Source organism: Toxotes jaculatrix, chromosome 10, assembly GCF_017976425.1.
Source record: "Toxotes jaculatrix isolate fToxJac2 chromosome 10, fToxJac2.pri, whole genome shotgun sequence".
Taxonomy (NCBI): domain Eukaryota; kingdom Metazoa; phylum Chordata; class Actinopteri; family Toxotidae; genus Toxotes; species Toxotes jaculatrix.
The window spans coordinates 1,571,476-1,594,912 of NC_054403.1; the positions used below are offsets into that span (position 1 = coordinate 1,571,476).

General features: G+C 40.4%; 6 gene segments (V, D, J or C); 4 read left to right on the plus strand and 2 right to left on the minus strand.

Moving 5' to 3' along the window:
* Positions 1-11,124: 11,124 nt before the first annotated feature.
* On the minus strand, positions 11,125-22,623 carry LOC121188726. The segment is given in 2 exon segments: positions 11,125-11,602; positions 22,600-22,623. A coding segment is annotated over 1 exon segment (252 nt).
* Positions 14,725-15,425, plus strand: LOC121188724. The segment is given in 2 exon segments: positions 14,725-14,791; positions 14,956-15,425. Coding segments are annotated over 2 exon segments (360 nt in total).
* On the plus strand, positions 16,596-17,082 carry LOC121188718. The segment is given in 2 exon segments: positions 16,596-16,647; positions 16,750-17,082. Coding segments are annotated over 2 exon segments (384 nt in total).
* LOC121188719 lies at positions 18,129-18,839 on the plus strand. The segment is given in 2 exon segments: positions 18,129-18,180; positions 18,283-18,839. Coding segments are annotated over 2 exon segments (384 nt in total).
* On the plus strand, positions 19,790-20,557 carry LOC121188722. The segment is given in 2 exon segments: positions 19,790-20,048; positions 20,213-20,557. Coding segments are annotated over 2 exon segments (360 nt in total).
* Positions 21,270-23,049, minus strand: LOC121188730 (the record flags this gene model as incomplete). The annotated part of the segment is given in 2 exon segments: positions 21,270-21,754; positions 22,977-23,049. Coding segments are annotated over 2 exon segments (396 nt in total), but the record flags the coding sequence as incomplete, so codon positions are not given.
* Positions 23,050-23,437: the final 388 nt, after the last annotated feature.

Genomic DNA, 23,437 nt, shown 5'->3' on the forward strand with positions numbered 1-23,437 from the left:
CCAATGAAGAGGCAGGTGATGGAGCATTCAGGGGTTTTATTGCTCTCTTAGCAGGCAAGGAGGTCATGTGGTTCTCTATCAAATACAATAACAAAGTATAATGAAGAAAAAAATTAAGGCTCTTCATAGTCAATAAACATAAACAGTACTGATATCACTATCTCCATTTTCCGCTAATTCCCACTATCCCAGCTCTTAAACACAGTTCACCTGACAACTAGTATATTAACACACATATTAACACCATACAGTGACATTCACATAACGCTCATAACGTCACACTGACGACTTAAATCAATAACAAACATGACGTGACGTGATGCACACTCAGTCCGAAGGGTGAGCTAAATGCTACAACTAGCTTGACAGCGCTAACATAGCTAGTGCTAAAGCTACACCGCCGAACAACAGGGTGATTTCAAGCTGCAGAACGTAACACAAATCAGTCAACGATACACACGTTCTTACATTTCACCCACGCACAGACCACTTGCCATGACGTTAATTAACTGTTTGACCCGTAGCTTTACTCGCTCTGAATGCCGCCAGTTACCCAAAACAGCCAGCAGAGGGGGCCGTCCAACACTACACTTACAAATGTCACACAATGAACATATAATATCTAAGTTTGGGGCCTTTTGTACAAAAATGAATGAATTGAAAAATGAATCTTAGAAAACATATTTCAAACAGACTGAAGTTTGATCTTTTCTACAGTTCAACATAAATTTCAATATGACAGGAATGTGTAAAGCAAAGTTTAGTAAAGCTGCTCTGAGTTCAGCTCCGTGATGGAGGACAAATAAAATCAATACTAAAAGTGTTTGAAATCAAACCAGATCATTTCATCTGCTGTAACATTCAACATCTGAATTTAATACATGACGTTACAATATTGTATTTAGTATTTTTGCAGAAACTTACTTCCAACATTCAGTCTGGTTCCTCCACCAAAAGTCCACCACAGTGATACAAAGTCATTGAGCCGTCGTACAAAAACCTCTCAGTGTAGAGAGACACGGCTCTGTGGCTGTGAAACAAACTAAGAAAAAAAAGTATGTTTTTTAGATTTTGGCATCTGATATAAGAAATGAGTCAAAGAGCCAAAAAATTCAAGAATTAATATTTTTCTATTACATTTTTTTTAAATTTTAAAATGAAATAATAAAGATTTGATGAGATAAAATAATATAAATAATAATTCAATGAATTAAGAGAAAAAGAGAATTTCCAGATGCATAAAACCCAGTTTACATCAAAAGACACATTGAAATGTTCATAAAACATATTTTAATACCTTTTTCCATTAATCAGAAGCTTCATCATATTGATATCTGTTGGAGTCAGTCAGAGCATTTCCATAGAGCCACTTTGCATCAGCAGCACCATGCTCCAGTGCTCTGGGAGAGTTTATAGTCCTGAGACTTGAAGACTGGATGACTGACAGCTGTCCTTCATGACAACACAAGCCACAGAAATCCTCCGGATCCAAAACATGACTTTGATCTCCGTCCTCATCTGGACTGTCCTCTGCTGCTGCTTCACAGGTAAAGTCCAGAGAATCAAACTCCTCTCCTCTATCAACATCCGTCCCTCTGACATGAAGCCGACTAAACGCTGACGCTGCTTTATGTTTGTGTCTCTGTGTCCTCAGAGTCCAGAGGACAGGTCACAGTGACTCAGCCTGGAGCAATGAGCTCTGCTCTGGGAGGCACAGTCACCATCAGCTGTAGAACCAGTCAGGACGTTTATTATTACAGCCCAAACCACTATTTAGCCTGGTACCAACAGAGAGATGGAGACAAACCTAAACGGCTTATTTACTCTGCTTCCACTCGAGCATCAGGGATTCCAGCTCGTTTTACAGGCAGTGGATCAAACTCTGACTTCACTCTGACCATCAGTGGAGTCCAGGCTGAAGATGCAGCAGTTTACTACTGTCAGAGTTTTCATCTTATCAACAGTCTTATCAACATCTTATCAACAGTCAGTGAAAAAGCGTTCAGTCCCTCAGTCAGACTGAACAGAAACTGAAGTGACTGCTGCAGCTGGAAGCTACTGCAGAGACTGATACACTTCACTGAGGACACACACACACACACACACACACACACACACACAGAGAGAGAGAGAGAGAGAGAGAGAGAGAGAGTCATGTGTCAAAGGAAGATTAATAAGAATTAACATGATTTAAATCAAATGATTTTCTCCATCACAGCTTCTCTCCATCATTCATATCCAATTATAATCTCATGTTCTGATCTGATTCACCAACAAATCAAACAAGATAAAAAAAATCAACAGGAGGAAAATCAAGTTCAACCTGGGACAGTTACTGAGAAAAGACTTGGTCATGACCTTTGACCTCAGCTTCAGACTGGATCGTAGATAGAATCAGTTTCTTCTTCATTATTTGTTATTACAGCCTCATTTCACCATCAGAGTAGATCTTTTCACTGTGAGCTCATTATATTCTAATGAAAAAACATCTGAATTTATTGATCAACATTTGGTGGATTTGGGTTTTTCACATCAGTCACTTCACATTCTGCACTGACTGAAGAAACAACCTCGGTAAAACAATGAAAATGATTCTGTGTAAAAAGCCTCAAATTTCTTCCTTCACAGAATTCACATCAGCCTCTCCAGCTGCTTGGTGGAAAACAGATGAAGTTTTCTGTCGTACATCTTTACCATTCATAGGCCTTTATGACACAGAGAATTTAAAGAGTCAACTGTCTCAGTGCTGAGGGGGAAACAGCATGAAATGTTGAGGACAGCTACAGCTGACTGACTCTGTGTGTTTGCATATGTGACCTGCCTCTCTGCTCCCAGCCGTTAAGAGGCCAGTGTTGATCAGTGTGTGTCCAGGCCTTTCAGAGCCACTGACACGCCAGCAGCACAATGATGATGTCTCTGACTCTACTGCTGGCCACCCTGGGGCTCCTTGTTCAGGGTGAGACTCTCTGCTGAAAACACAGTCATGAAACAAGCAGCACTGACCTTCTTCCATCTATTGTCCATCTTAAAGAAATGATCCTCTTGTGTTTGGATGTTGATCCTCTTTCTCCAAGCTGGATTTGTCTCAATAACCCTTCTCCTCTTTTTCATGTTTTCCAGGTTCATCAGGAGATATCATCCTGACTCAGTCTCCTGAATCTCAGTCTGTTGTTCCAGGTCAGACTGTCTCTATCAGATGATAGAGCCAGTTCACATGTTAGTAATGATTTGCAGTGGTACCTTCAGAAACCTGGAGAAGCTCCTAAACTCCTGATTTATAATGCTGGTCCCGTCAACTGACTTCACTCTGATCATCAGTAGAGTCCAGACTGAAGATGCAGGAGTTTATTACTGTCAGCAGGATAACAGCCTCCCGTTCACACAGTGATACAACGTGTTAGTTGTAATTACAATTACAACTAACACACAATAATACATTAAAAGAATGTAATACAGTAACACATTAGTGCTGCCATGAGTTTTATTTAATGTGAGAATCAGGAAGTGATGGAAAGTCAATCAGAATCAGAATAACTTTATTGATCCCCGTAGGGAAATTCTTACTGTTACTTAACTCCCAGTTGAAAATGAAGAGGAAAATTGCACATAGTGTGAGGCAAGAGAAAAAAAAAATTCTAGAATAAATAAGTGAAGTGAAAAACAAATAAAATAAGAATAAAAGTATAGTATAATGAAAATCAAGTAAAAAGATTGCAATAACTCCAAAACAAACAGAACAATATATACAAATAATATAAAAATAGAAAAAATTAAAAAATTAAATATCTTAATATTTTAATATTTGCAGATATGTACATGAGGTTTGTGGTCGATGATTTAAAAATGAGGTATACACAGTATACATTAGTCCGTGATTCTTACAGTCCAGAGTTATAAAGTTTGATTGCGACAGGCAGGAATGATTTCCTGTGTCGCTCAATGCAATCATATGTACATATATTTAAATGTGATATTATTTTTTTAAATCACACTTCTGTAGTTCAGTTGACAGGATTATGCACATTAGCTTAATGCAAATAAAAGCTCCATGAAATAGGATTACTTATTTACCTCAGGTCGAGAATATCTAGGTGATTTTCCATGAAATATTAAGACCACGTGTTAGAACATTTAAAATATAAGCAAACAAAACTTTACATCTGTTAAAAACAGAGGTGACAAATAAAATATAGTCTTTTCTGAACGTAACACTTTAAGATACAATAACATATCAGACCATTTTCATATCAGAGAAACAGACTTAAATAATAATAACTCATTAATCCTGTTGTTTTTGTTTTTAAACAAATAAGAAATATTGACAATAAACATGTGATATCATCTTGTGCTGATGATGCTCAACAATTTCTTTCTAATCCATGAAACATTATTCAGTGTTTAATGTAAATAAAACTTTGAAATGGTTGAATAAAAATGGCGTCTTTTCAATCTTCCACTCACACCGAGTTTCTACCTGCTTTAGGAAACCACTGCTAAACCACTGCTGGGAGAGTTTATAGTCCTGAGACTTGAAGACTGGATGACTGACATCTGTCCTTCATGACAACACAAGCCACAGAAATCCTCCTGATCCAAAACACTGACCTTCTTCCATCTATCCCAATCAGCGACACACCTGCTGAGGAAAAAACTCTGGTTATTGGCAGTTCCATTTTGCGAAATGTGAAGTTAGAGACTCCAGCGACCATAGTTAAATGCATTCCTGGGGCCAGAGCGGGCGACGTTGAATCGTATTTAAAACTGCTGGCTAAGGATAAACGTAGATTTGGTAAGATCGTTATTCACGTCGGCGGTAATGACACCCGATTACGCCAATCGGAGCAGTCACTAAAATTAATGTGGAGTCGGTGTGTAACTTTGCCAAAACAATGTCGGACTCCGTAGTGTTCTCTGGACCCCTGCCCGATTTGACCAGTGATGACATGTTTAGCCGCATGTCATCATTCCGTCGCTGGCTGTCTAGGTGGTGTCCAGCAAACGACGTGGCCTTCATTAATAACTGGAAAAGCTTTTGGGGAAAACCTGGTCTGATTAGGAGAGACGGCATCCATCCCACTTTGGATGGTGCAGCTCTCATATCTAGAAATATGACAGATTTTATTAGAAAACCAAATTCATGACAACCCAGAGTTGAGACCAGGATGCAGAGTTGCAGTCCTACACGCTTCTCTGCAGTTGCTCTAGAGCTGTCACCCACCCATGATTCTTACTATTCCTACCATTCTAACGATTCCTTTTATCCTATAGAGACTGTGTCTGCTCCCTGTCAACAAAAAGTGTATAAATTAAAAAATGCAAGAGGTGTTATTCATAAAAACCTCAAAATAATTAATACTACAAAAGCATCTGAACCTAAAAACACCACAATCAGATGTGGGCTATTAAACATTAGATCTCTCTTGTCTAAATCTCTGTTAGTGAATGATTTGATAATGGATCAGCAGATCGACTTATTCTGTCTGACTGAGACCTGGCTGCAGGAGGAAGAGTATGTCAGTCTAAATGAGTCAACCCCTGCTAGTCATATTAATTATCACATTCCTCGAGGCACAGGCAGCAATCTACCACTCAAGTTTATTAATTAATCCTAGACCTAAGCCGAAATATAGTACATTTGAAAGCCTTATCCTCAGCCTCTCACATCCAAATTGGAAGACAGAAAAACCAGTACTATTTGCTGTGGTGTATCGTCCACCTGCTGCTTACTCAGAGTTTTTGTCTGAATTCACTGAATTTTTATCTGATTTAGTGCTTAGTACGGATAGAGTAATTATAGTGGGCGACTTTAATATTCATGTCGATACCCACAATGACAGTCTTAAGACTGCTTTCTATTCAGTATTAGACCCAATTGGCTTTTTACAAAATGTTAACAAACCAACTCACTGTTTTAATCACACCCTTGATCTTGTACTGATCTATGGCATAGAAGCTGAATATTTGACAGTATTCCCTCAGAACCCTGTTTTATCTGATCATTCTTTAGTAACATTTGAATTTACAATAATGAACTGCACAGCATCTGAGAAAAAAATTAACTACTGTAGATTTCTGTCTGATAATGCTGTTATTAAATATAAGGAAGCTATTCCATCTTTATTATCTCCGCTGCCATGTGCCAGTTTTACAGAGGGCAATGGCCTAAACTTTACTCCAGCAGATATAGACTATCTAGTTGATAATACTGCTGCTTCATTGCGTTCAACCCTTGACTCTGTTGGAAGGTCAGTAATCAGAGGAAGCTAGCTCCATGGTACAATTCACAAATACGTACTTTAAAGCAGATATCACGAAAGCTGGAAAGGAAATGGTTATCCACTAACTTAGAGGAATTCCGCCTAGCCTGGAAAGATAGCTTTATAATGTATAAAAAAGCCCTCCGTAAGGCAAGAACTGCCTATTACTCATCATTAATAGAGGAAAACAAGAACAACCCTAGGTTTCTTTTCAGCACTGTAGCCAGGCTGACAAAGAGCCATAGCTCTGTTGTACCATCCATCCCTCTAGCTCTCACTAGTAATGACTTTATGAGATTCTTTAGCAACAAAATAGTAGACATTAGAGACAGAATCCATCTTATCCTGCCTACAACCGTTAATGATGTAGGTATGTCTAGAACAGCATCTTTAGAATTGTCTGCCAGTCCTGATTTGTCGTTAGACTGTTTCTCTCCCATAGATCTAGCTGAATTGACTTCAATAGTTTCTAAATCTAAATCATCAACATGTCTTTTGGATCCTATCCCGACCAGACTTCTTAAAGATGTATTGCCTTTGATTGGCACTCACATATTAGATCAGATAAATCTCTCTTTGGTTACAGGATATGTTCCACAGGCTTTTAAGGTTGCAGTTATCAAACCTTTACTTAAAAAGCCTTCTCTGGACTCTGACATTTTGGCAAACTATAGACTTATATCCAATCTCCCCTTTACTTCTAAAATTCTTGAAAAGGCTGTTGCATCTCAGTTGTGTGACCATCTACATAGGAACGGTTTGTTTTAAGTTTTTCAGTCAGGATTTAGAGTTCATCATAGCACAGAGACAGCACTGGTGAAAGTTACCAACGACCTTCTTATAGCATCAGATAATGGACTCGTCTCTATACTTGTCCTGCTAGATCTTAGTGCTGCATTTGACACCATTGATCATAATATCCTATTGGAAAGACTGGAACATGTTATTGGGATTAAAGGAAGAGCACTAGACTGGTTTAAATCATATCTGTCAGATAGATACGAGTTTGTTCATGTTAATGATGATCCCTCCATATATACCAGAGTAAGTCATGGAGTTCCACAGGGTTATGTGCTTGGACCGATATTGTTCACCTTATACATGCTTCCCCTAGGCAATATTATCAGGAAGCATGGAATAAATTTCCATTGCTATGCGGATGATACCCAGCTATATTTATCTATGAAGCCAGACGAAACAGATCAGTTAGCCATACTTCAGGCATGTCTTAAAGACATAAAGGCCTGGATGACCTGTAACTTTCTTCTTCTGAATTCAGACAAAACTGAGGTTATTTTGTTTGGTCCCAAACACCTCAGAAACAGTTTATCTAATCATATAGTTACTCTGGATGGCATTAATTTAGCCTCCAGTACGACTGTGAGAAACCTTGGAATTATTTTTGATCAGGATTTGTCCTTTAACTCACATATAAAACAAGTCTCTAGGACCGCCTTCTTTCACCTGCGCAATATCAGTAAGATTAGGAACATTCTGTCGCAGAGTGATGCTGAAAAATTAGTCCATGCTTTTGTTATTTCTAGGCTGGACTACTGTAATTCCCTATTATCAGGATGTCCAGTTAACTCTCTAAAAAGCCTCCAGCTGATCCAAAATGCTGCAGCGAGAGTACTGACTGGAATTAGCAAGAGAGATCATATTACTCCTGTACTAACTTCTCTTCATTGGCTTCCTGTAAAATCCAGAATTGATTTTAAAATCATTCTCCATACATATAAGGCCCTCAATGGCCAGGCTCCTTCATATCTCAAAGAGCTGATAGTACCATATCATCCCAACAGATTGCTTCGTTCCCAGAATGCAGGTTTGCTTATGGTTCCCAAAATCTCTAAAACTAGAATGGGAGGCCGAGCCTTTAGCTATCAGGCCCCTCTCCTATGGAACCAACTGCCAGTTTGGGTTCAGGAAGCAGACACCCTCTCTAATTTTAAAACTAAGCTTAAAACCTTCTTGTTTGATAAAGCTTATAATTAGTTGTAGTTACAGTCCTAGTTATTTATTAAACTTATAGTTAGTCACAATTATCTCTATAGACACTGTTACAGTTAAGGATATAGCCCTTAGTAGGGCTGGCTCAGGCAACTGAATCATCCCCTAGTTATGCTGCTATAGGCCTAGGCTGCTGGGGGACATCCCATGATCTACTGCACACTTCTTCTTCTCTCTCTTTCTCTCCTCAGACCCACTCTCAAATTTATTAGCCTTTATTACATGTCATTAACTCTGTGTCCTCTCTGTCCCATAGTCCTGTGTTTGTTTCTCTCTGGTCTCTCTTTCTCTGTACCTTTCTGCAGGTACCTCTGGCTCCGGAGCTGCATGTTCTGTGGTCCTGGCTCCACCCACCTGCTGCTGTTTATTGTTTACAATGATCTATTTCTAACATGTTTAATGTTCCACTCTGCTACAGATAAATATTGGATTAATATTCTTTGCAAACTTTAATGTAAATAATTAGCTTTTTGCCTCTGTGCTCTGTTTCATAATTGCAATCTGCTGAGCACACATTATCCAATAACTGTTCACTAACTGTAATGTAAATGCTGACCCTCTAACATTGTCCATTGTCTGTATTATGCTGCATGTCTTTCTCCCCCCTCTCCTCCATTCCTAGCTGTCCTATCTTCCTCCTTTTCCTCCTTTCACCCAGCCCGGCCATCAGCAGGAGGGTCCCCCATCTGAGCCAGGTCCTGCTCAAGGTTTCTTCCTGTTAAAGGGGAGTTTTCCTTGCCACTGTCGCCTTAAGTGCTTGCTCTGGGGTCAGGCTCTGGGTCTCTGTAAAGCGCTTTGAGACAATTTTGATTGTGGAAGGCGCTATATAAATAAAATTGAATTGAATTGAATTGAATTATTGTCCATCTTACCTCAGCTGGTACCTTCTGAAACCTGGAGAAGCTCCTAAACTCCTGATTTATTATGCTACAACTCGTGAGTCTGGAGTTTCAGATCATTTCAGTGGCAGTGATCTGGAACTGACTTCACTCTGACCATGAGCAGAGTTCATGCTGAAGATGAAGGAGATTATTACTGTCAGCAGGGTTACACCACCCCGTTCACACAGTGATACGTCATACAAAAACCTCCCTCAGCTGCAGAGGAACTGATCTGAATCAACAACTGCTCTCAAACTTAAACACTAGAGGTTTGATTGATAAAGTTAATGGATAAATAGTCATGTTGACATTTGTGTGATTAAATCACTGAATTCATTTTGAGTAATAATTAATTACATTTCAGAAATATTGAATTGTTGTGCAGTTTGAATCAGGATTACTGTCAGAGTTCAGTTTACTGAGTCAGAGCCAAACACATCAAGCATGAACAGTGGATCAGTTTAACTCTTATTTTACTGAAATTACTGTGAAGTTACATCTAAAGTCTTCTAACATATTTTTGGCTGCAACAATTAGTAAATCAGCATTTTATTATTTTATTCTTTGAAATCAAATTAATTTTTGTAAACAACAAATTTCAACTTTTACTAAACACACAAATCATCATCATCATCACTGATACAATATGAATCTTATTACAGCACAAACACTGAAAATGTTGGAGAAGAATTCAAAAGGAAACTTCAAAATGACCATCAATCCAAATGAATCTTAGCTGAAGTCATGAGTGTACTTAGTCACAATGTTCTGTGTCACTGATTTATTCTAATTCTGTCCAGTGTGATTATGCTGTCCTCACTGAAGGTTGTTGCAGGCAACGTTTTTACAGCAATACAGCAATCTTAACATAATATCTTCATCACTAACATCCTCCAAGGAACAGGCCGTGTGTTGAACTTGGCAGGAATTTTAATGACGAAAATATGTAATTTCTTTGTAAAACTACAAATAAGAGCACAAAAAATACAAATAGATTAATACGTTGGCAAATAAAGAAAATATATCTGCCATAAATAACACAACTAGCCACTGTAATATACATATATGAAGCGGCAAACAAACCAAACAATGTACTTAAATCACAGAAATGGACACACAACCGTGTCAACACAATTGCAATACACATCCAACTTACAGATGAAGCCGCCTCGGAGAACCTTAGCGACAGGACCCTGCAGACGATGCACACCGAACCGCTTCCGAAAAGAAAAACACTTCCCGACCTTGACACATCCCTGCTGAACTGCATTCCAACAGCCACCACCAGGCGGCACCAAAACACACACAAAAGAACCAAACCCATCAATTCCACTACAGTGATGATGATGAGTGTTTAGTCAACATTACTGCTGAACAGAGATGTGTGTTGTTGTCTGTCTTTCCTTTAATGTTTGACCTTCAATCTGCTGAAAGTCAACTTCCAAACCAATCAGCTGTTCCTCCTCCACCCTCTCAAACCCACATCATCAAGTCTTTGACCAGAGACCAAACCCTTTGTCTTTTTCACGTGGTCAAAGTGTCTTTATTGTCATGAAACACTGAACATGTCAGTGTTACGAGAAGCAAACAGCACTGCTGAAACATATGATAGCCACGTTACACAGAGACAGGGAGAGAGAGAGAGGGAGCTGCAGAGTGAGTGCAGAGTCACTGGATCTCTCTTTATGCTGATGATATCTGACTTTATATTTCTGATCCTGAAAATCCCACAAAGATTCATAAGATTTTTATCAGTCAACTAACGTACAATCAATTTAGAATCACTTTTAAATATTGATTTTAAAAATTGTTAAAATGTGAACAAATCCATTTAAAACCCACAAACAGTCAGCATATGGGTGGGAGAGATCAATCACAATGTATTTCATCTGATTAAGAAAGAATCCTGATCATGGGTTAGTGTTATAAACACAACAGAATGAAGCAGAATGTGTTTGATGAATTGATATTTATTGTCTGGAAATACTGAAATTACAAACATTACAAGAAACTAGCAAACACATCTGAGAGACAGTCAGAGAGAGAGAGAGAGAGAGAGAGAGAGAGTTACAGAGAGCAGAGTGAGAGCAGGAGCAGAGTAAAACCAGTAGCAGAGTCTCAGAGAGTCAGGTCAGGACTGGGAACACTGGTCTGTCCTCAGTGTCTCTGAGACCGGAGTCTGGGAGCCCTGGGTGGCCTCACAGGTCACAGAGCCCGCCTTCGTCCACTGGTCTGCAGTGAGCCTCAGGGTGCTGCTCCAGCTGTAGGTGCCGTCCTTCCCCAGCACCCCGGGGCTCCTGCTCTGATCCAAGCTGCTGCTGCTGCCGTCCACCTTCCAGGCCAGACTCCAGCCTGAGGGGAAGCCCTTGTTGGCCAGGCACATGAGCGTGGCCTTCCCCTGCTGCAGCTCCTCATGGGAGGGGGGCAGCACCGTCAGGGTGGGACGGACATCACCTAGGAGACAGCAATCAGATTAGAGGACAGGGACCGAGCACAGCTGTCAATCCAACACCTTTAATGTGTGAGAGTAGATTTTGTCCTTTAAGGAGTTTCTGCCAGATGGTTTTTCTGCTCCACCAGTCACTCACTCACACATGGTTTCACTTCCCTTTAAGAAGCCTCTCATGCAAATCAGCACAGAGAGAATCATCACACAGTTTGAGCTGAAATATATCAAACTACACTGGAAATAGAAGAAGCACATTTGGTCCAAAATTTCAAATCTTTTCTGAAAACGATCCAAAATCTAAACTGTACATTTCAGAAGAAACAAATACATCAAATAATCTGACAACAATCAAATGTTCTTCATGTGGATCATCGTCAATCATCGTCTGATGAACTTTTTAAATGATTTCAAACAGCATTGGAAATAATATATATCACAATGAAGAGATTACAGATTTTCTAACATCTTCAATTCCACATCTTTGTTTTCACTCTGTTCAATTAGATTTAAACAAAGTGAATCTTAATTCATATTTTCAAAAGTTTAGCTTTAAAAAGATGAATTATTTAAAATGAAAAATGAATCTTAGAAAACATATTTCAAACAGACTGAAGTTTGATCTTTTCTACAGTTCAACATAAATTTCAATATGACAGGAATGTGTAAAGCAAAGTTTAGTAAAGCTGCTCTGAGTTCAGCTCCGTGATGAAGTAGGACAAATAAAATCAATACTAAAAGTGTTTGAAATCAAACCAGATCATTTCATCTGCTGTAACATTCAACATCTGAATTTAATACATGACATTACAATATTGTACTTAGTATTTTTGCAGAAACTTACTTCCAACATCCAGTCTGGTTCCTCCACCGAACGTGTTCCACAGTGATACAAAGTCATTGAGCCGTCGTACAGAAACCTCTCAGTGTAGAGAGACACGGCTCTGTGACTTTGTCAGACTGAACTAAACCTACAAACCCTCCAGATGCAGCTTCACCATTAAATTGGTGAATAATGATTCATCCTCTGGCTTCATGTTTAATATTCATCACAATGAGTTTTTATCATTTCTGCTGCTAAAACAAACTTTGTCTCCTGGTGCAAATTTTTTGTTCAACAATTATTCATCAACATGTAAAAGTGAGGAATTTTCCTGACACGTTGATTATAAAGGAAATAAAAAGAGAAAAAGCCTCTGAGATAAAACAATTTACAAACATTTGACTTACTTCCAACATCCAGCCTGGTTCCTCCACCGAACGTGTACCACAGTGATACAAAGTCATTGAGCCGTCGTACAAAAACCTCTCAGTGTAGAGAGACACGGCTCTGTGACTGTGAAACAAACATCAACTAAATCAATTTTAGATTTTGGTATCAGATATAAGAAATGAGCCCAAGAGCCAAAAATCCCAGAATTAATATTTTTCTATTACAACTTTTTTCAGTTTTACACTGAAAAAATAAAGGTTTGATGAGATAAAATAATCTAAATAATAATTCAGTAAATGAAATATAAAAAGAAAATTTCCAGATGCATAAGTTCACATCAAAAGTTACACTGAAATGTTCATAAAACATATTTTTTAGATATTTTTCCATTAATCAGAAGCTTCATCATATTGATATCTGTTGGAGTCAGTCAGAGCATTTCCATAGAGCCACTTTGCATCAGCAGCACCATGCTCCAGTGCTCTGGGAGAGTTTATAGTCCTGAGACTTGAAGACTGGATGACTGACAGCTGTCCTTCATGACAACACAAGCCACAGAAATCCTCCTGATCCAAAACATGACTTTGATCTCCGTCCTCATCTGGACTGTCCTCTGCTGCTGCTTCACAGGTAAAGTCCAGAGAATCAAACTCCTCTATCAACATTCGTCCCTCTGACATGAAGCCGACTAAACGCTGACGCTGCTTTATGTTTGTGTCTCTGTGTCCTCAGAGTCCAGAGGACAGGTGACAGTGACTCAGCCTGGAGCAGTGAGCTCTGCTCTGGGTGGCTCCGTCACCATCAGCTGCAGAACCAGTCAGAACGTTTATTATAGCAGCCCAAACCACCTTTTAGCCTGGTACCAACAGAGAGATGGAGACAAACCTAAACGGCTTATTTACTCTGCTTCCACTCGAGTATCAGGGATTCCAGCTCGTTTTACAGGCAGTGGATCAAACTCTGACTTCACTCTGACCATCAGTGGAGTCCAGGCTGAAGATGCAGCAGTTTACTACTGTCAGAGTTATCACTATATCAACAGTCAGAATGTGTTCACACAGTGAAAAAGCGTCGTACAAAAACCTCCCTCAGTCAGACTGAACAGAAACTGAAGTGACTGCTGCAGCTGGAAGCTACTGCAGAGACTGATACACTTCACTGAGGACACACACACACACACACACACGTATCAAAACAAGATCATTAACAAGAAACTGATCATGGTTGAAATCAAATGATTTTCTCCGTCACAGTTTCTCTCCATCATTCATATCCAATTATAATCTCATGTTCTGATCTGATTCACCAACAAATCAAACAAGATCAAAAAAGAAGAAAAATCAAGTTCAACCTGGGACAGTTACTGAGAAAAGACTTGGTCATGACCTTTGACCTCAGCTTCACACTGGATCATAGATAGAATCAGTTTCTTCTTCATTATTTGTTATTACAGCCTCATTTCACCATCAGAGTAGATCTTTTCACTGTGAGCTCATTAGATTCTAATGAAAAAACATCTGAATTTATTGATCAACATTTGGTGGATTTGGGTTTTTCACATCAGTCACTTCACATTCTGCACTGACTGAAGAAACAACCTCGGTAAAACAATGAAAATGATTGTGTGTAAAAAGCCTCAAATTTCTTCCTTCACAGAATTCACATCAGCCTCTCCAGCTGCTTGGTGGAAAACAGATGAAGTTTTCTGTCGTACATCTTTACCATTCATAGGCCTTTATGACACAGAGAATTTAAAGTGTCAACTATCTCAGTGCTGAGGGGGAAACAGCATGAAATGTTGAGGACAGCTACAGCTGACTGACTCTGTGTGTTTGCATATGTGTCCTGCCTCTCTGCTCCCAGCCGTTAAGAGGCCAGTGTTGATCAGTGTGTGTCCAGGCCTTTCAGAGCCACTGACACGCCAGCAGCACAATGATGATGTCTCTGACTCTACTGCTGGCCACCCTGGGGCTCCTTGTTCAGGGTGAGACTCTCTGCTGAAAACACAGTCATGAAACAAGCAGCACTGACCTTCTTCCATCTATTGTCCATCTTAAAGAAATGATCCTCTTGTGGTTGGATGTTGATCGTCTTTCTCCAAGCTGGATTTGTCTCAATAACCCTTCTCCTCTTTTTCATGTTTTCCAGGTTCATCAGGAGATATCACTGTGTCTCAGTCTCCTGAATCTCAGTCTGTTGTTCCAGGCCAGACTGTCTCTATCAAATGTAAAGCCAGTAGATCTATAGGTGATGACATCAACTGGTACCTTCAGAAACCTGGGGAAGCTCCAATACTCTTGATTTATGATACTACAAATCGTCAGTCTGGAGTTTCCAATCGATTTAGTGCAACAGCACATCAGACTGACTTCACTCTGACCATCAGCAGAGTCCAGGCTAAAGATGCAGGAGTTTATTATTGTCAGCAGGATAACAGCCGCCCGTTCACACAGTGATACAATGTCGTACAAAAACCTCCCTCAGCTGCAGAGGAACTGATCTGAATCAACAGCTGCACAAACACAGACACATTTTAGACGAATGACTGACAGTGAAGTCCACACAACAGATCACTGTCAGGAAACACTGTTTATAGTTTAAGTTTTATCTGATTTAGTGCTTTGGATCAAGGATCAAGGAACTTTATTGTCATACCAGGACATTTGCATGTTATGGAACGAAATTGGTACTCAGGTCCCAGTTTTAAGCCATCAACAAGAGCGAAATATGAACATAAGGGCATTAGAATAGAAGAAATAAATATAAACATTAGATAAATACAATAAACAGAGCAGATATATAAACACAGGGAAATTTAACAACTAACAAATAAGATAAAAATAGATAAGGTAAGGTAAGGTAAGTAGGGTAGGAGGTAGTGGTAGTGCAAGGAGGAGTCCGTGTATTACACTATAGGAACATGTTGCCCTATAATGGCCAGGTATTGTATTAAAGGGACAGTGTTGTAGTGCAAGGCTGTCAGTGTGTGGTGGTGGTGGTGGTGGGGGGGGGGTCTACGGGGCAGGGCTAGAGTTCAGCAGTCTTACAGCTTCAGGGAAGAAGCTGTTCCTGAGCCTGGTGGTCCTGCTCCGGATGCTCCTCAGCCGCCTGCCTGAGGGGAGGGGTTGGAAGGGTTTGTACGGATAAAACAATTATAGAGGGTGACTTTATTATTCAATTCAGAATCAGACTCAATTTATGGCATCGAAGCTGAATATTTGACAGTATTCCCTCAGAACCCTGTTTTATCCCATCATTCTTTAATAACATTTGAATTTACAATAATGAACTGCACAGCATCTGGGAAAAAATGAACTACAGTAGATATTTGTCTAATAATGCTGTTACCAAATATAAAGAAGTTATTCCATCTTTATTATGTCCGTTGACATGTGCCAGTTTTACAGAGGGCAATGACCTAAACTTTACTCCAGCAGACAGACAGCCTGAAAGGATAATGCCATCAGACTTGGCTGTCACCGAGGTGGAGACATAAAAAGTGCATGAAACTGTACAACCTTTAAATCCTGATTTTTTTTTTAACCTCATACCACAAACTTTTTCACTTTTCCCTTCACATTAATTATTGTTCATGCAAAACTGTGCCAGTAAAAAAAAAAAACATCTCTGCTGGAGTCAGTCAGAGCATTTCCATAGAGCCACTTTGCATCAGCAGCACCATGCTCCAGTGCTCTGGGAGAGTTTATAGTCCTGAGACTTGAAGACTGGATGACTGACAGCTGTCCTTCATGACAACACAAGCCACAGAAATCCTCCTGATCCAAAACATGACTTTGATCTCCGTCCTCATCTGGACTGTCCTCTGCTGCTGCTTCACAGGTAAAGTCCAGAGAATCAAACTCCTCTATCAACATCCGTCCCTCTGACATGAAGCCGACTAAACGCTGATGCTGCTTTATGTTTGTGTCTCTGTGTCCTCAGAGTCCAGAGGACAGGTCACAGTGACTCAGTCTGGAGCAGTGAGCTCTGCTCTGGGAGGCACCGTCACCATCAACTGTAGAACCAGTCAGGACGTTTATTATAGCAGCCCAAACCACCTTTTAGCCTGGTACCAACAGAGAGATGGAGACAAACCTAAACGGCTCATTTACGCTGCTTCCAATAGAGCATCAGGGATTCCAGCTCGTTTTAGAGGCAGTGGATCAAACTCTGACTTCACTCTGACCATCAGTGGAGTCCAGGCTGAAGATGCAGCAGTTTACTACTGTCAGAGTTTTCATGTTATCAACAGTCAGTGGTTGTTCACACAGTGAAAAAGTGTCGTACAAAAACCTCCCTCAGTCAGACTGAACAGAAACTGAAGTGACTGCTGCAGCTGGAAGCTACTGCAGAGACTGATACACTTCACTGAGGACACACACACACACACACTCTTGTCTTACATTACTTTGTGGACACTCGTTGACAACATGCATTCCCTAGCCCCTTACCCTAACTCTATCCTGAACCCATTTCTGACACTCACCCTAAAAGCAAGTCCTAACCATCAAACAGTCATTTTAAGGTGTGTCAGAAAGTGATGACAAGCAGTGATAATATGTGCAAATTCTGAAGAACATCACTCAGAAACCTTGCCACATCCACCCGGAGCCGTGGAGCCGGCTCACGTGGGCGCCATGTTGCCATAACACATTCTCAGGCACATTTGCATTAAGGTCACAGTCGAGCTTTGACCTCTGACCTCCAAAGTCAAATCAGTGCATCCTTGAGTAACAGTCAAACATTTGTGCAAAGTTTGAAGACAATTTCTAAAAGGGTTCTTAAGATATCGCTTTTCCAAGGAAAACATAAATATGGTCATAATGACCTTGTCCTTTGACCTCTGACCTCCAAACTCCTTTGGGATCTGCCTTCAGTCACAGTCAAAATTTCTGCGAAGTTTGGCAGACAGACCTCAAAGAGTTTGTGAGATATTGCGCATGGAAGAATCCAATACGGACAGAAGGACGGACAACCTGAAAAAATAATACCATCGGCCTTAATATGCTATCACCGAGGTGGAGACATAAAAAGTGCATGTAACTCTAAAACCTTTAAATCCTGAATTTCTTTTTAACTTTATATCATGAACTTTTCCTCTTTTCCCTTCACATTAATTATTGTTCATGCAAAACTGTGCCAGTAACAATGAACACGTCTCTGCTGGAGTCAGTCAGAGCATTTCCATAGAGCCACTTTGCATCAGCAGCACCATGCTCCAGTGCTCTGGGAGAGTTTATAGTCCTGAGACTTGAAGACTGGATGACTGACAGCTGTCCTTCATGACAACACAAGCCACAGAAATCCTCCTGATCCAAAACATGACTTTGATCTCCGTCCTCATCTGGACTGTCCTCTGCTGCTGCTTCACAGGTAAAGTCCAGAGAATCAAACTCCTCTATCAACATCCGTCCCTCTGACATGAAGCCGACTAAACGCTGATGCTGCTTTATGTTTGTGTCTCTATGTCCTCAGAGTCCAGAGGACAGGTCACAGTGACTCAGCCTGGAGCAGTGAGCTCTGCTCTGGGAGGCTCCGTCACCATCAGCTGTAGAACCAGTCAGAACGTTTATGTTTGGAGCAACTACCAGTATTTAGCCTGGTACCAACAGAGAGATGGAGACAAACCTAAACTGCTCATTTACGCTGCTTCCAATAGAGCATCAGGGATTCCAGCTCGTTTTAGAGGCAGTGGATCAAACTCTGACTTCACTCTGACCATCAGTGGAGTCCAGGCTGAAGATGCAGCAGTTTACTACTGTCAGAGTGAACACTGGCTTAGTGGCAAACTTGTGCTCACACAGTGAAAAAGCATCGTACAAAAACCTCCCTCAGTCAGACTGAACAGAAACTGAAGTGACTGCTGCAGCTGGAAGCTACTGCAGAGACTGATACACTTCACTGAGGACACACACACACACACACACACACACAGACAGAGTCATGTATCAAAACAAGATCATTAACAAAATACTGATCAAATGATTTTGTCCATCACAGCTTCTGTACCGCTTAACTCGTGAGGGTCGCGGGGAGCTGGAGCCTATCCCAGCCGACTATGGGTGAGGGGCGGGGTACACTCTGGACTGGTCGCCAGCCAATCGTAGGGCTGACACACAAAGACAGACAACCACACAGGAGATTTAGAGAGAGGGGGAGGAAACTAGAGTACCCGGAGAGTGCCACGTAGACACAGAGAGAACACGCAAACTCCACATGGAAGAGCCGAGACCGGGGTTCGAACTTGGAACCTTCTTGCTGTGAGGTGACAGTGCTAATCATTGCACAGCTTTCATCTCCAATCAACTCAAACATACTCACTCAGTGGTACAGATACTCCAGTATATCATTGTAAAATAAATAAAACAGGCTAAATGATTCAACACACAGCACGTTTCCACATGGTTACTACACAGCGTTAACATTTCCAAGGGTGAGCTCCACCTCCACTTCCCCACTCCGGACGGCACCACCTCCCATGTGGGAGGTGCCGACTTCGGTGCATTGTGGACTGGGCGACCTGGGCCTCGACCAAGATAAGTGGCAGATGATGACATGACATGAACTTACGGTGAATAGCTTCATCGTCCTTACACACTTTACCTCATTACTCGACAATATACAAACACAGTCGGTCACAAACGCTTTCCCGGGCAGGAACACACTTTGATCTAACACATTCATCGATATACATTGTTGGTATGAGGACACTCATACCCGAAAAGGGAATATTTATATGAAAGTAGAACGGAGACTGAGACGAGGAAGCGATGTGCCCCTTTACAGAGCTCGACAGCTCAACGCTCCCCCTGCTGGAGGCCTCCGGCTACTGCTTCTGCTATGAGCACCACTGACGTGAGGATCATATTAAGCACAAGACACAAGAGCACGTAAAAATACTGTGGTTCAACGGACTGTAACTGATGCTAACATTATAAACATGAGATATAGCACAACATGGAACATGTCAAACACCAGAATATATTCCAATTACTCCTGGGTCTTCTTTAGAAATGAACATTATTTTTCATTATTGACAGAAACAGCATGGAATGTTGAGGACAGCTACAGCTGACTGACTCTGTGTGTTTGCATATGTGTCCTGCCTCTCTGCTCCCAGCCGTTAAGAGGCCAGTGTTGATCAGTGTGTGTCCAGGCCTTTCAGAGCCACTGACACGCCGACAGCACAATGATGATGTCTCTGACTCTACTGCTGGCCACCCTGGGGCTCCTTGTTCAGGGTGAGACTCTCTGCTGAAAACACAATCATGAAACAAGCAGCACTGACCTTCTTTCATCTATTGTCCATCTTAAAGAAATGATCCTCTTGTGTTTGGATGTTGATCGTCTTTCTCCAAACTGGATTTGTCTCAATAACCCTTCTCCTCTTTTTCATGTTTTCCAGGTTCATCAGGAGATATCATCCTGACTCAGTCTCCTGAATCTCAGTCTGTTGTTCCAGGTCAGACTGTCTCTATCAGATGTAAAGCCAGTTCAGGTGTTAGTTATGATTTGCAGTGGTACCTTCAGAAACCTGGAGAAGCTCCTAAACTCCTGATTTATAATGCTGAATCCCGTCAGTCTGGAGTTTCAGATCGTTTCAGTGGCAGTCAGTCTGGAACTGACTTCACTCTGACCATCAGTAGAGTCCAGACTGAAGATTCAGGAGTTTATTACTGTCAGCAGGATAACAGCCTCCCGTTCACACAGTGATACAACGTCGTACAAAAACCTCCCTCAGCTGCAGAGGAACTGATCTGAATCAACAGCTGCACAGACACAGACACAGTTTAGACGACTGACTGACAGTGAAGTCCACACAACAGATCACTGTCAGTAAATACTGTTTATAGTATAGTGAGCTACAGTATAATGATCACTGTGTTTAACAGGGTATTAAACAATATATTTAAAGTGTGAGCAAACTACATCATTTGTAGATGAACTGAAACATAGTTAAATGAAGCAGGTAACAACACATGAACACTTTTTTGTTTGGCTTTGAAAAGAAAGATTCACTTCCATGTTTTCTTCACAGCTGATTTTTCAAGTTATTCAACTTTAACTTGAAATTCATTTGGTTTTTATTTAATTCAGTTACACTTTACTTTTCAATGGACCTCAACTCTTTACGTGTTTTAACAAGTTTGTGTTCACAACAAAACACAAAGCTTGAGTTAAATGTTGACTCCACACTGCTGATACAGAAGCTATGATGATATAAAAAGCTGATGAAATCCTGCTTCATGATTCTGATGCAGCACATTGGTCTCAGACTTTACACATTTACTCAGATTCATGACACTTTCTGGACTCTTCTAAAAGTCAGACTTTCTTTCTTAAGTCATTTCTAAGCTATTTCACAATCTGACACTCAGCTGAGTTCAATCTCTCTGGATCTAATGGAAATATTAAGACAGAAAGATTGATTGTTTTACAAGAACATACAGGAAAACAACTGATGTGATGAACAGGACTTTATTGTACTGAAAAAATGAAAGATTACAACAAGCAACAAAACCTCATTGATGAAACATAGAATCAGAAACTGAGTGAGAGAAAGAGACAGAAAGACACAGTGAGAGTGGAGACTGAGAGCAGTAGCAGAGTCTCAGAGAGTCAGGTCAGGACTGGGAACACTGGTCTGTCGTCAGTGTCTCTGAGACCGGAGTCTGGGAGCCCTGGGTGGCCTCACAGGTCACAGAGCCCGCCTTCATCCACTGGTCTGCAGTGAGCCTCAGGGTGCTGCTCCAGCTGTAGGTGCCGTCCTTCCCCAGCACCCCGGGGCTCCTGCTCTGATCCAAGCTGCTGCTGCTGCCGTCCACCTTCCAGGCCAGACTCCAGCCTGAGGGGAAGCCCTTGTTGGCCAGGCACATGAGCGTGGACTTCCCCTGCTGCAGCTCCTCGCTGGAGGGGGGAAGCACCGTCAGGGTGGGACGGACATCACCTAGGAGACAGCAATCAGATTAGAGGACAGGGACCGAGCACAGCTGTCAATCAAACACCTTTACTGTGTGAGAGTAGATTTTGTCCTTTAAGGAGTTTCTGCCAGATGGTTTTTCTGCTCCACCAGTCACTCACTCACACATGGTTTCACTTCCCTTTAAGAAGCCTCTCATGCAAATCAGCACAGAGAGAATCATCACACAGTTTGAGCTGAAATATATCAAACTACACTGGAAATAGAAGAAGCACATTTGGTCCAAAATTTCAAACCTTTTCTGAAAACGATCCAAAATCTAAACTGTACATTTCAGCAGAAACATAAACAAATACATCAAATAATCTGACAACAATCAAATGTTCTTCATGTGGATCATCGTCAATCATCGTCTGATGAACTTTATAAATGATTTCAAACAGCATTGGAAACAATATATATCACAATGAAGAGATTACAGATTTTCTAACATCTTCAATTCCACATCTTTGTTTCCATTCTGTTCAATTAGATTTAAACAAAGTGAATCTTAATTCATATTTTCAAAAGTTTAGCTTTTAAAAGATGAATTATTTAAAATGAAAAATGAATCTTAGAAAACATATTTCAAACAGACTGAAGTTTGATCTTTTCTACAGTTCAACATAAATTTCAATATGACAGGCATGTGTAAAGCAAAGTTTAGTAAAGCTGCTCTGAGTTCAGCTCCGTGATGAAGGAGGACAAATAAAAACATCAATACTAAAAGTGTTTGAAATCAAACCAGATCATTTCATCTGCTGTAACATTCAACATCTGAATTTAATACATGACTTTACAATATTGTATTTAGTATTTTTGCAGAAACTTACTTCCAACATCCAGTCTGGTTCCTCCACCAAAAGTCCACCACAGTGATACAAAGTCATTGAGCCGTCGTACAGAAACCTCTCAGTGTAGAGAGACACGGCTCTGTGACTTTGTCAGACTGAACTAAACCTACAAACCCTCCAGATGCAGCTTCACCATTAAATTGGAGACAAACGATTCATCCTCTGGCTTCATGTTTAATATTCATCACAATGAGTTTTTATCATTTCTGCTACTAAAACAAACTGGTGCAAATTTTTTGTTCAACAATTAATCATCAACATGTAAAAGTGAGGAATTTTCCTGACACGTTGATTATAAAGGAAATAAAAAGAGAAAAAGCCTCTGAGATAAAACAATTTACAAACATTTGACTTACTTCCAATATCCAGTCTGGTTCCTCCACCGAACGTGTACCACAGTGATACAAAGTCATTGAGCCGTCGTACAAAAACCTTTCAGTGTAGAGAGACACGGCTCTGTGACTGTGAAACAAACATCAACTAAATCAATTTTAGATTTTGGCATCAGATATAAGAAATGAGCCCAAGAGCCAAAAATCCCAGAATTAATATTTTTCTATTACAACTTTTTTCAATTTCACAATGAAAAAATAAAGATTTGATGAGATAAAATAATCTAAATAATAATTCAATAAATGAAATATAAAAAGAAAATTTCCAGATGCATAAGTTCACATCAAAAGTTACACTGAAATGTTCATAAAACATATTTTTATATATTTTTCAATTAATCAGAAGCTTCATCATATTGAATTCTGTTGGAGTCAGTCAGAGCATTTCCATAGAGCCACTTTGCATCAGCAGCACCATGCTCCAG